At 33.7% G+C, this 15,222-nt stretch overlaps 1 protein-coding gene across 1 annotated transcript in view; it reads right to left on the reverse strand.

The window, feature by feature from the left end:
- LOC149068719 (equilibrative nucleobase transporter 1-like) overlaps positions 1-15,222 on the reverse strand; it is a 45,371-nt gene that overhangs the window by 25,880 nt on the left and 4,269 nt on the right. The window contains exons 3-4 of the mRNA XM_089251104.1: positions 9,600-9,751; positions 785-831 (exon numbers count right to left, since the gene is read on the reverse strand). Coding sequence (XP_089107230.1) covers positions 785-831; positions 9,600-9,751 — 199 coding nt within the window. The remainder of the gene's footprint in view (positions 1-784; positions 832-9,599; positions 9,752-15,222) is intronic.

Below are 15,222 nucleotides of genomic sequence, written 5' to 3' on the forward strand. Positions count from 1 at the left end.
GCGCAGTGGAACGACAAAACTAAATTAAGAAACATTTTCCTCTTTTTTTTTTCATCCAGGTGAACATTGCAATAATTGTTATTAAACCTTGATAATGATGCAGTTGAACTCGGTTATATCGACCTCGGTTGTAACGACACCTGAGTTATAACGTCAGTAATAGACAGTTCTGACTAATTCTGATAAATACAAAAATGTCTCTGACCAAAACACAAAAATATCCGTGACAGAAACATGAAAATACAAAACCCATAGAGAGAGATGGGGTGGAGGGTGCACCCAAATCCCCTCCCCCTCCATCTTCGGCTCTCTTCGAACCCCGACCACGAGAGGGAGAGAGTGGTCTTGGGTGTCCTCTCTTGAGGGCACCCCAAGACCCCTCTTGGCTCTCGTCGAGCCGAAAATTCTTCTGTGTGACCAAAACTTAAAAATTCCTGATTTTTCCTGACCAAAATTACTGAAGAATGAAAAATAAATCAAAATTTTAACCTTTCAAATGTTTTCTGAGTTTCAGCTTCTTTTTCCCCTTCACATAATTTTTCTCCGACATTTATCAAATATTTTACATTCTCCCTAAATTTTGCCAAACATTTAATATTTTCCCTGACCATTTTTCATTTCCCTGATTTTCCAGGTCGCTGTGTGGGAACTCCGCACAACTGCTAATAAGTCAAAGAATTAGATGTGATTCACAATGGAATCATGTTGTGAAAGAAGTAAATAAGATATAAATATATTTATTTATTTATTTATTTATATTTATAAATTTAAACTTTCAACTCACCTTTTCGTGTCAGGGACAGCAAGATCGTGCCCATGATCAGTAGAGCACTAGGCGGAAAAATAAATAATTAATATAAATAAACGCTTCATAAATGTGATCTTTTTCTACAGAAATCAATATTTTCTTTACTCTTTTGGTGTCATTAACATGTACAGTCAAACCTCGTTAGTGCGTCACCCGGTTAAAAAGTCACTCCTCTTAACGGGTCACTTTTCGGAAGTCCCAATTGTCCTAAGACAGGAATTGGCACAGCTATGGCTTACTCCGTTTAACGAGTCACTCCGCTTACTAAGTCATATTTTTGCTCTCCCAAAAATTAGTGACTCATTAACGAGGTTTGACTGTATACTACTATGTCCCAAAATTAATTTCCAACACAGGAACTTATTTTAATTTTCATCATCAAACACTAATTCTGAATTTTCTTCAACTTTGGAATAATTCTGGAAAGCATCTACAATTCGTTGATTAATTCTGAATTTTCATAGGTGCTGGGGGAATTATTTCGCTCAATTATTTTTATAATTTTTAATCCACAATTTTTATATTTTATTACTTTTGGATTTTTTTTTCATTATTTAAAATTATCTTGTGTGTGGTGAATTTTCATGAATTCCGAATTTCATTAATTTTTTGTATCAATTTACATATAATTCTGTGTTAAAAATATTTTACGGATATTTTTCAGAATTTCTGTATATTCTGTAATGATATATGAATTTTTTTACTCTGGTTCCCCCCCCCCCACCCCCAAAATATATATACCTGGACAAAAGAGGTCCTAAACAGGAGGGCCCGAAATTGTCTAGAATTTCCTGGGCTAGCTATTATTTTCTCACCAGCCCCGCCCCCGCCCCCCATTTTCGGTATGAGCAGCCCGAAGGACACCGTAAACGTAGAGTTTGGAGATGGGAAAATTTGGGAAAAGTTTCCCTAAGGAAACTAAAGATTAATATATTGTATATAAAATGTGTAAAAGGTTACAGTAATATAAAAATGCAAGTGTAAAAAGTTGTAAATCTACGCCGCTTAATGTGATCGCATCGAGACTCATTATCAGGGTTTTTGATACAAATAACCAAATGATAACTTTATCCGGAAAAAGTTCCGTTTGCAATTACGGTGACCATACATCCCGTTTGGCCGAACGGGACAATCTGTTTTTCTTGCCCATGTAATTTGGTTGCAAAATGTTCAATCATTTTATTTTTTATTTTAAAACGGGACTTTTCCCCCCTCAAAGCTAAAATCTCGCATTTAGACGAGTCGTTAAAATGGAATTGTCTAATAATATCACGAACTACGGTACTTTTTCAAAGTACTATATGTGTCATAGATTCCTTGTGAGAAAATCTGCCGGAAAAAGAAATTCGAATCTGGTCAAATGAAAGAAACTGATTATGAATTAAAGGAAAGAGCTTTAATTTCGTCACACATTTGGTTTCACTGAAGCAAGGCCATTGCAGAAGCTGCTTCACACGCACCTGGATCACGGCGAATACTACGGCCTGATTATGACGTTAAGTACGGAAATTTTTTCACCAAGGGAAGGGAGGAGAGCACATTCTGGATTCCTACATAGCCTTGTAGCCAGATAACGATAACTTACAGGGAAAAAAAAATTAAATTTGGTTAAACTTCGGCTTCAAAATGCGCAAATGAGACTTTCGATGGGAAAAAGATTTATAGCATTATCCGAAGTCCCGATAACAACAAATGAATTTTTTCCCATGATATGATATTAATCCGTTCCGTTCTTTGCAGAAGTGATAACAATATAATAACATTTCCGTGAATCTAATAAGCAGCGTCGACTAATAAGAAAAATGGAATAAGAAAAATTATGTTTTATATTGAAAAACACGCATACATTTCCACTTCTCAATCAATTAAAGATACTCCCTCTACAACATTTCATGTTTATAAAAGTTTAAAAAGGTTTTATAAAAGAAGAGAGTGGCCATTTCAATCTGGAATGCAATTAAGACGTCATACTATACAGCTATCAGAACCAAAAAAAACTCGTTTACAAAACTTTTCTCTTTATTTAGTTCCCAAAATATTTAATTTACTTCCTCAGTTAATAAGTGAACAATCTTCATGTACATCTTTCTTAAAAAATTTTAAAATCTTTTCTGTTAGCTCAAGAGAACTTAAATTATCTACTTCACATTGTAGTGCAATCTTCTTTTATCTTACATACGCCGCTAAATGCCGATTCTTTTTTGTCTGCAACACCATTCTTGTTGCCATTTATTTCTTGGTATTATATATATATAATTTTTTTTCTTTTCTTTTTTCTATTTTGTTATTATTTGTATATTATTATTTTATAGAAACATGTATCAATTATTATTTTTGCGGCTCACAAGCCTGCTTAGCTCCTAAATGTTTTACGTCTATGTTTCAACACACTAAATAGAATTATCTTATCTTATACTGAGACAAGGAAGCAACAAAAGCATGGGAACATTCTCCATTGTAAAATTCAAATAGAGTCAATTAGTCTAATGATAGTCGCTAATCAAATGAACAGCTGAATAGAAGGTTGCATTCAAACAAAAAAATATACGTATAAATCTCATACAAGAGAATAAATTGTTTCTTCGTCTTCAGTAAATTAGGGGAAATTAAGTTTAATTACGTTACGTCCTTACCAGTCAAAACACAACACATGCCCACCGTTTTTTATCCCATTGAAACAACAATAGCAGTCTTCTTTTAATAATCAAAACATCATTACCAAAATAGAAAAAAAAAATTAAAGAATGAAATAACTCTTTTTTTCCCTATTTAATAATTCGGGAATACGTATAGTAATTATGTTATCGTGTCTGGAAATATTGAGACGTTACTTGGTGGCAACAAGTTCACGGCAAGAATTTGTACACAAAGGCGTATAACATTAAAAAAAAATGAATAAATGCAAGAGAAAATCGGCATCAAGTCGTGAGTGAAGCTGACCTTGTTAGAAATCACGCTAAATCAGAGATTTTCTTTTCTCTACCTCAGTCTCAAGGCCAATCGTTAAACTTGATCACGTAACCTCGACGTAACACGTAACTTTACGCAAAAATAAACAAATACTTATTAGAGACTTGTTACGTAAAAAAACGTGAATTTCGTTTCTTACTTGATAAATTCCCATTGGTATAAATTTATCGTAACCATACGTGTCGTATTTGCCGGGACATTCCCGTATTTTCAAGTAATTTTGACCATCCCGAATTTTTCGCAAAAGTGTCCCGTTTTTTCACGTATTTTCAACGAAGCCAACTCTTGAATTTTTATTCGTCATTGAAGTCAACGATCAAAATTATCTTCCTAATTCATAAATTATATTATGATAATTACGACAATAAATAAGAATATTCATTTGTCATGTTTTAAACCATACATGCTCATGTATATACCCCCCCCCCATGGCCTGCGGACCGAATGTGCCCCCCCCCCCCCCGAGTCATCTGATATGGTCCGCGATCTTAAAGTTAATTTTGTAAAAATGAACTAAGCAGCACATAATCACATTCCCAGACCGCTTAAGTAACCCGCGGCACATTTTCAGATCAGCTAAGTGTACCGCGGCACGCACATTTACAGACCACAAAATTTTCATCAATTCTGAAATCGTTTCTCTCATTAATTCTAAATTGTTATCAGTTCTGAAATTAGTTCTGTCAATCATTCTGATTTTTTGGGAATTCCAAAATTATTTCGCTCATCAATTGCAAATTTTTGTTGATTCAGTGAATTTTTATCAAGTCAGAAATATATTTCTAAGTTTTTATTAATACTTCTTTATTATTTCTCTCGGTAATTGTAGTTTATCAATTCAGAAATTATTTCTCTCGTTAATTCTAAATTTTTATCGACTTTGAAATCGTTTTTCTCGTTAATTCTAAATTTTTATCGACTTTGAAATCGTTTTTCTCGCAAATTCTAAATTTTTATCGATTCTGAAATTATTTCTCTCATTAGGATTGAAATTAATTTCTCTCATTGAGATTCGTGAAAATATTTCTTTCATTAAGATGGCTTTCCACCATTTCTGTTCATTACTGTCTTCCATTGTTCCATTCCAAGATTGTTTTGTCCTTTGTGATTCTTGTCTAGTTTACAATTTCCATGTTTCTGTATTGTTGTTCGTTTTGCTTATTCATGGTATGAGACTATTTCATTATGTGTTCTTTTTGCCTCAATGGTTTTGTATTTACGTTACCGCCCATTCATGACATTTATTACATCGACTTTTTATTACATATGACTCTGTCTACTTTCTATGTCTGCACCTTTCCTGATTTATACGATGTAAATAACGTAAATAAAATACAGTACGCTAGCAAGATTGTTCAGCACCAGGATGTGGATCAACAACGATTATAAAGAAATAATATGGGGAAATAATGAGGTTTTTTTTCTCTCTCGTAATTTTGAAATTATTTGTCTCATTAATTTTAGATTTTCATTAATTATTAATGAAAATACAAAACTAATTTCCCCTGATTATTAGGAAATCATCTGTCTTATATTTAATAGTGTTTAAGTCATTCTAAAATCATTTCCCTCAACAAAATCCTAAATTATTTCTCTTTCTAAATTTTTATTAATTCTGAAATTATTTCTCTCTCTAATTCTGAATTTTTATCGAGTTTAAGATAATTTCTATTTCAGAACATTTAGTAGTGGTCATTTATTACTATTTTTAAAGTTAATTTCAATTAATTTTCAATTTTTAAAAATTCTGAAGTTATTTCTCTCATTGGTTCTGAACTTTTATGAATTCTGAAGTTATTTCTTTCGTTAATTCCAAATTTTTATCAATTCTGATATTATTTCTAAATTTCTATTAGTTCAGAAACTATTTCCAACATTAATTTTAAAATCTTGCCAATTTTGAAATTATTTGGCATTAATTCTGAATTTTTACAAATTCTGAAATTATTGGGCATTAATTCTGAATTTTTACAAATTCTGAAATTATTTCTGTCATTACTTGCGTGAATTTTTACAAATTCTAAAATTATTTTTCTCGCATTAATTCTAAAAACATTTTTATCAAAAGTCTGAAAAAAAAATATTTCTTTTTCCGAATATTCATAAATTCTGAAATTACTTATTTCTCTCATCAAAAATCTAAAATTATTTTTCTTTCTAAGCTTTTATTAATGTTGAAGTTGTTTCTCTTTGATTTCTTTAATGCTGAAATTATATTTTTCCTTATAAAATTCGAAATTATTTATCTTTCTAAAATTTTATGAATTCTGAAATCATTTCTGTCATTAATTCTATATTTTTATCAATTCTGAAGTTATTTCTCTCATCAATTCTGAATTTTTATTAATTCAGAAATTGTTTATGTCATTAATTCTTTGGTTATATATATATACTGTGTGTGTGTATATATATATATATATATTTGTTTTCTGTGTATATGCTTCTATTTTCTGTGCATTTGTTTTTCTAAAAATTTCTATCATTATGAAAAAAAAAATTTCTATTTTTTTTTTAAATTCTGAAATTATCATTCTCTTATCAATTTTGAAATTATTATTCTCTTATCAATTTTTAAATTATTTCTCTCATCAATTTTAAATAAACCGAAACAGCTAAGAAGCGGTTAATTTTTTGGCGATTCTTAAAATGTAATCGAAATTACCTCGTGCACGAAATTCACAATTCACGGATTCTTCGAATTAACTACAGTTATGTCAGTAGGCCTCTCTCCCTCATTCATTTGGCAGCGAGAAACCGTATCGAGTGAGTCCGTTCAAGGCCAAACATGATCGGGCCGGGCCAATTTCTGCAAATCGGACGCTCGCTATCAACCGGAACCACCTTTCAGAGATCTCATAAATTCACGCTCGGAAAAATGTAAACATTGTTTACGAACCGATCCTTCTTTTTAGATAACTCTATGAAGGTTATATTACAACTGTATAATTCCGATTTTTTAATTTTTAAAAACAGGGTAAAGAATATTATTGTATATGTTTCATTTCACATGCATTTTTTGATCAAAGGAAACACTGAAGAAAACAACTCGTGTGCTCATGAAGGCGTAGCTTAAGGCTAAAGATCGAAGTGAAAATGTTAGTGAACCGTTGAATGAATGTATTTCGGAAATTTCTGGAAACCAAATCGGAAAAAAAAAATGTTTCTGTCATTGTTAAAATTACTTTATTTTTGCGAGAGTAAATCATTCGGAAAAGGGCCTAACGTTTATTCGAGGGAGGTCCACGATGTTTGGTTAGTCGAGCAAACCTCGAGGACAGCCGTTCTTAACCTATGGGTCATGGGGGCTTATTTAGATATCTCGGTTCTAAATTTACATTGATTTTGAAATTATTTCTCTCAGTTCTGAATTTTTTTAATATTCTTAAATTATTTCTCTCATCAATTCCGAAATTGTCTCATTAATTCTTAAATAGTTTCTGTTATTAATTCTGAAATTATTTCTCTCATTAGTTCCAAAATTACTTCTCTCAGTAATTTTAAATTTGTTTTTCTCGATAATTTCGATTTTTTATTATATAATTCTTAAATCCTTCCTCTTTTTATTACTTCTGAAATTATTTTTCTCATTAATTGTAAATTAAATAATTCAAAATAATGTGTGATTTTCGAGATTACGACTACTTCCCGTTTCAACTTCTTTTTTAAATATTTTCTCTGGGGCCCCCCCAAAAAAATCTTCCGTCCCCTGCCCTCCTCCCCTCGTTAAGACTTCTCTAATTATTGGACTTCCAATGTAAGATTTTCGCGGACACTCCATGCTTTCCAACCACACGAATTGCCCCATCCTCATCATCAAGAATTACCAGAATTTTTTTAAAAAATTGAAAACAGCGGTAACGGAGGAGAGATAGAATTGATATATATAATAACCGATATCTTTCAGTTGGGGGTCTCTCCGATCAGACGTTAGCAGACGTTCCTTGAGACAATCGAAAAATATAAATTCGCGTGATAAGATAGACGCATAGGAGAAGATCTACACATATTAGAAGGTCAGTGACGTGTCTCAAGGCCATTTATTGTATTGCCTTAGGCTCAGGATTTATCTTCCATGATGGGCATCTTTTGGACCGTAACCCACGTGTAAGTCCTAAAATAATGTTTTCAACACTTCGTTTTTATAGTAAATGAGAGACATTATCTTCATAAATTATACTTCTGGCAGTGAAACCACGTTATAGTCAACAGGAAAACTCCGACAGAAGGCCGAGAGTTCCAATAATAATGAACATAATTTGTATTTACAACTATATTCATTTGAAAAGTTTAATGTTCCTGTTTACATGTTACAGCTGAAGTCTGAAGTCAGCTGGCTGCTTCGCGAACTCAACTCATCAATGACAAGATTTTACTTCTTCAGGCTTTGACTTGGCCCGCCACTTCACACATTGACTAGGCTTCAGACTCTGACCAGCTCTCTCAAAGATGGCCAGGAACTGGTTGACAACTCACGAAAATGCCTACACCTCGGGAATAAACCGCAACACAATGGTTTTCTTCCCCCCCCCCATCCAACGGCTCCTTCGCCCTACTCACCGCGGCTCCCCAGAACAGTCTAACAAAAAATTGGTTGAGACCAAAAAGACCCGCATCAATATTATCTATAGATATTGTGAAGTATATCATCCCTGGCAAAGATTAGTGATGCTCCTCGGAGCCGCGACGCACTCTTTGTGAACCACTGCCGTAACTGATGGAATTGTCACAATTATACTTCTCTAACTTAGTATGGGTAGCGGGGGGGTTCTGGAAGACATTTTACAAGGTACCAATTGCACGAAAATCGACACTTCAGATGATGCTTTAATCATTTCTTGAATTAAAAAAAAGAAAAAAGTCCCTAAAATTTGCTGATAGGTGGCACTGCAGATCGACAACTCATTCTTAAGATGTTCACTATCGCTTTGATTTTCAGCGATGCTTTGTTTCCGTTGATCTAATGAGAATGTCCCATTACCCCATGAAAGAGCATTCGTCGGCATGTTCAAAGGCAGGAGTACATGGACCCCGGGTGGTCATTGAAATTCCAGTGGAGAGGTCTTTAAGCTTGGATGAGAAAATAACTGACTCATTGTTTTTACATTGCTATATACCGAATACTATTTTGTAAAAGGGGGTTTATGATCATTTTATTGACGCAGGAGGACCCGTGTATTTATGTTTCGGCTAAAATGGCCTATATGGAAGATTAAGAACCCCTGTTCTAAGAGTATCCATTTCTTAGGATCATGGGGGCTGTATAGTAAGTAAGCTATTGTGAATGGAAACGTTGTTTAAGACTTGCAGTCTAGGTCTTCAACAACGTTTTCCATTCACAATACCAACCAGGTCCTAGAAAGTTTTCTATATTGAACATTTTAAAAAAATTATTCGTTGAGCAGTGATACCACCTATCGGCAAAAATCGGAGCATTTTCGTACTTTTTTCGCTTAATGAATGGTGAGTGTATCATCTAAAGTCAGGGTAGTCTGAAGTCATGGGTCCCCAGACCAAGTGGTTTTTCAGTCCCTACCTGGCTAAAAATGCTTACCTACAAACTTACACGCTTGTTGTCAAAAATTTGAACCAGATCTAATTTTTGTAAGCCCCCCTACACTCTATTTTTTTATCGATGCCCGGGCAGTTCCCAGGTGGGCCTCCTTCGTTTCGACTTCACTGTCTGAAGTGTCTAGCATCCGCGTTTCTCGCCATTTGCACCTTCTAAAGTGTGGAAGTTTTTTATCGATACCGCTGCACATTGTTTTCCATACATAAACCATTGAAATGACCAAACATTCGTTTAAATGTCGAATAGACTTACTTTATGAAGAGTCGAACTCGTCTCAGTCCCCATCGGTCCAGTAAAAAACCCCAGATGAACGCCGAAGACCCAAGGCAGAAGCTACCGACAGTAAAAGCCAAGTTCAGGATCCGATCTTGAGCTTCGCATCCCGTTATCGTCGTTCCAGTCTCCTGTTAAAATATTTCAGCTCAATTAGCATTTCACGCGTTAGATTTAGCATTAATTAGCATTTCACAGATACCTTTTATGCGAAAAAATAATAACAGCAAGTAATAGCACAAAGAAGTTGCGAAATTCTTTACCTGTTTACACGAAAATAAATTTACCCCTTTAACAATTTCACGAAATTCGCCGAGATATCAGTGATTGAAATATTTCATTTTTGGCCACTTCTTACGTATTGAAATGAGTAAAGTGTGAGAGAAAAATATGGAGATAGTCTTAAAAAAAAAAGTAGCCAAGTTCTTAACTCTTTGTTGCTTGACTAGCTTCTCAAACCGTTAAATTCAATTATAAATGGATAAAAATAGGTTCACCATATTTACTTTGAACTTTCCTTTTCAATCATAGAAGACATCATCAAACAAAGCACAATTCATGATCTTCAGCTGTGACGCGTTATTTAAAATCCTCGTATTTATAAGAAATTTTGTATATTTTTTGTGATTATGCAAAGTTGTGCCTGCGTACTCCTTAGGCCTAAGTAGACAGCCTACAACTTTTTTTTTTGTTGAAATTTCAACTTTAAAGGGTAGTGCGCCGTAAAGGTTTAAAAAAAAAAAGTCTTAAAAAATAGAAATAAAAATTTCAAATCGAAAATTTTTATTTAATTGTTACGAGTTAAAAGAAATTCATCTATTGAAGGGAATTAACTCATAAGAAACTATAATCAGAGCAATAGTAATGTAAGTATAAAATTTCGATGGCAGCGTATTATCCGTGTATTTAATTTTCATTCACCTAAATCAGAGGTCGTCAACCTCCTTCCAGTCGCGAGCACTGTTTGTACCCCATCATCAAATGAAGAGCACCCTTACGACAAGTTTGACGTACCAATCAATCAAATGAGGATGATTTTAATCCTTGAATACCATTTGTGCAATGTGTTTAATTGGGACGTTGATTGGACACGGGCATGTAGCACTGTGGGTGAATCAGGGAGCTCAGTGGTGCTCGTGAGTAACGGGTTGAAGATATCTGACCTAAATCTCAATAAATTCTTTCGATTTAGAGCATTCGTTTTGGTCACGTTTTTATGGGGAAAAAAATTAATTTTTTTCTACGCCATCTATGAATCGTTAAGATTTTTAAAACCTTGGAAATTCATATTAAAAAATTATTTCTTACTATTTTAACCTTACAAAAAGAAAATTGCAAATATAATACCTGTATATTATAACCTGTTCCTGTCATCAATCCCGACAGCCTACAATGCCAAAATCCCGATATTTCGAAATAAATCTCATGAAAAAAAAAATACCGCGTCTTCAGTAATTAAAAATTTTATACATGAAATTTATTTTGAAATGTCGAGATTTTAGGCCAACAGAAGTATGTAATTAGGGAGGGGTCTCTCTTTTCTGGATTCAGTGAATTAAATATTTTTTATGGAATTTATTTTAAAATGTTCGGTTGTCGGGATTATCCATACTATATTTTCCTGCGTATAATCCGCATATTTTACATTGAAAAAAACATCCGAGTTTTTTAATGTGGATTATATGGGTCTGGATTATAATCCCGATAGCCGGAACCTTGACAAATGGCAATCCCGCAACCTCAACAGATCGAAATATTCCGACACTTTAAAATAAATTTCTTAAAAAGGGTATTTCATTTATACATACTGACTTAAGGGATTAAATATTTTTTTTCGGACAAAAATCCCGACATTTCAAAATCCGATCATGAAAAAAAATGCAATTCCCGATGTCAAAAATTATTCAACAATGAAATTAATTTGAATTAATTGGTAAAATTATTTCTTATAGTTCGGATTTTGAGAGCCGAAACAAAATATTTAATTTACTTATTTTAGGAATTTACTCCTTCGCTTACAAACTATTGGCAACAAATTTGGATGACCTTTATTTGACGAATCGGCGATAAATATGGTAACCTTGTCCTAATCTAACCGCACGATAGAAAAAGGAGGGGGGGGGACAAATGAAATAGTAAAACAGTATAAGGCCGGGATTACACTATAGAATGTTTTTGGAAGCTCTTTTATAAAACTTAAAAATTCAACCAATAAGTGTATCGGCTACATTTGAATGAATGTAACCAATAGACTTATTGGTTGTTATTTCCAAGTTTTGTAAAAAGTCTTTTATCGAACTTTTATAGTGTAATCCCGGCCTAACAGATAGTAGTTAAACGAGTAGGTACAAAGTAGATTTCTCTTTTCACTCTCATCCTACCTGTTCTCGTTCACTCCATTATTCTCATTCTCTATTCCATTAGCGTTTGGACGCAATATTACGTCATTAATCGTAAAGTGGTTAAATATTTTTCTCAGACAAAAATCCCGACAATACTGAAATTCCGAAGAGTCAAAATTCTATAATAATAAAAAATATATTTAATTACTGAAGTTAGTATTTTTTACTTGTAAATATTTATTTTTCAGTCGGTAAAATTCATAATAAATTATTTAAGAATCAAATTTGAATTAATTAGTAAAATTATTTCTTATGGTTCGGGATTTTGGTCCGAGAAAAAAATATTTGATTACGGAAATCAGTGCGTAAATTCATTTTAAAATGTCGAAATTAAATTTCGGTCTCGTTAGGATTTTAATCGGCCTGGATTTCGGCTGCCGGAATTATGAAAAAGACCTATGTAAAATCCTCATTAAGAAAAATTCAGATTTTTTTCAACGTATATTCCGCGGATTATACGCAGGAAAATATATAGTATTTTCCTTTTTTTTTTTAATATCCATCTAATAAAAATGCATAATAGAATTATACGTCTTAACAACAACGTCAAGGTGACGTAACAGCTTATACGAGAATTCACAAAAACGCAACGAAGTAGAAAGAGCGTAAAATAGCGTGTTCACATAAGCGTGTTCACGTAAAAAGAAACATGCGATACGCGTTTTATTATATCTGAAAATATATTCAATATATGATTTTTTTTTTCGTCATCGATACTCATTCACATCGAATCGTCCCTAAATAAAAATCGATTTTATTCAAAAATATAGATAATGTTTTACATTTACACGAAGGACGCGGATACATACGACCGCCCAACCAAGATATAATAATAATTATTATTGTTATGATTTCTTTAACCATCTTTGAATATAATAACACAATCACAATTTTTTTTCTTTTATTTTTTCCTTGACAGATATTCATCCTGTTTTATTTTTTTTGTATCAATTATCTTTGATCTTTGAATAATCATAATGACAATTATTATTCATCAAAATCCTTGGCCGCGTTGTTCATCATCTGTGTAAAATGTATTCATGAAATTCAAATCGGTATGTAAAATGAAATATATTTTATAGTTAGCTAGGGAGTGTTTTTTTTTTTATTACCTGGACCAGAGATGAAAGACGTCCCATGTTTAAAATAAATGTTAATTTCATTTCGGGGAGCTTGTTTTTTATCCCGTATTTTGATTTTAAGGTGAGTATTAACGCACTCCTATTCCAAATCCTTTCGCGTTATTATCATTCTGGACTGATTCCGACGAACTTCGGACTCGAGACACTGATTGGGAATCACAGCCCTATTACAGCCTTCAATATAATTTCGTACTTGAAATATCTCGCTGTCATCTTTCTCAAAGACCTAAGGATGTCACAACGCACCCCTTTCAGAAAGAATCATCAGATTTCAGAATTATGTGTATATTTTTTCAAAACTAAAGACACGCCATGATAAATAATGCATGAATATGAAAGGGAAATGTCTAAGTTTTAGATTATGAACAATTAATGTCGTGATTATGTCGTTTATAAAGTTCTTTTGGTGAAGAAGTAAAACGTTTTCTCGTTAACAGAAAGCTTTCTGTGCCCTTTCGTTTGCATGATGTCAGCCGATAATTACAATCAGAGCATTCCTTAGCCTACTATTTGGTGTTTTTTAAGAGAAAATTTTGTTACAAGCCATAAAAACTTATATAACCTCTATATAACCTCTTTTTATAGCCTCTTTTCTCAATGTTTTTTGGTATTTTAGAAAGTGCAACTTTTAGTGTCATTTTAATATAAAATAGGCTGTTAGGATGTACAATTAAATTATCTACATTAAAATATGAACATATTAGACAAACATTAATTAAGATTCACACTTGAAGTGGATTTGAAATTAATGAAAATTCAGACATGATGGGAATAATGAAAAATACTTTTAAAACTAACGCAACATATAAATGAAAATATGATTTCAGAATAAGCTAAAATTCAAACTTGGTGAAAACTTAAATTAATTTGAGGGGGCCTCCCGTTTGATTCGGGACCTTGAGCTTAGGCCCTGTTGGTCCACCTATTAAAGACGCCTCGGACTAATTTTGAATACTAAATATTTTTTTAATCAGGGGAGCAATTAATACACATTTCTACACTCATGTCCATAAATTAAGGATACTGCCAGTTCCGGCAAATAAAGGTTCAGAAACAAAACAAACGTTACTTATTCATAAAACCCATTTATTAAACAAAAGATAAAGAACAAAAACGATGGTGTATGTATGATACCATTCATAGAAACTACGATTTTTGCTCCCTGGAGCAATTGTAAAAAATATCTGCTTTACAAAAACTTACTATTATATGGTTGGTATGATGGTTAATACATTGTATGTCTCCCATGCGATGAAATACAGTCCGTACAACGCCTAGGCATGCCGAGTATCAAATTATCGATCTGATCTTAGGGAAGATCACTCCACTCAGCAAGCAATGCTCTCCGAAGTTCCGGTACACATGTAGGAGGTGGTTGACGGGCTGCAACTCGTCGGCCAAGCATGTCCCACACATGCTCTATCGGATTCAAGTCAGGTGAGAATGCTGGCCATTCCATACGGGTTATATCCTCAGATTCAAGGCATTCGTTTACGATGTTTGCTCGGTGAGTACGGGCGTTGTCATCCATAAACACAAATTCTGCGCCCATGGCACCCCCTAAACAAACGTACATGTTGTTCCAGAATGATGTCCCGATAAATTTGGGCTTTCATGGTTCCGATTTGAACATGCAGATCTGTTGTGGAACCCAGTATAATTCTACCCCAAACGAGCAATGCTGCACCACCGTAACGGTGTCGTTCAATGATGCTGTCTTGGTGGTAACGGGTACCTGGCGTTCTCCATATGAAAGTCCAACGTGAATCAGACTGCAAGCTAAACCTGGACTCGTCGGAAAACATCACACTAGCCCACTGTGACGATGTCCACATTGCATGTTCTCTACTCCAGGCTAATCGCTGCCGACAGTGATTTGCCGTGAGCGGAACACATCTGACAGGCCTGCGAGCATGTAGACCAATATCTCCCAAACGTCTGTACACGGTTTGCCTTGAAACTGTGGTACCCGTGGCTGCAGATAGCTGACGAGACAGGTAGGATGCTGTGCTCCGTCTGCTTTTTTTGGCAGTTACTGCCAAATATCGGTTTTCATTC

This window comes from Pholcus phalangioides, unplaced genomic scaffold, assembly GCF_987345545.1.
Source record: "Pholcus phalangioides strain wild (caught in Gottingen) unplaced genomic scaffold, Ppha-v1.0 ptg000024l_1, whole genome shotgun sequence".
Taxonomy (NCBI): Eukaryota; Metazoa; Arthropoda; class Arachnida; order Araneae; family Pholcidae; genus Pholcus; species Pholcus phalangioides.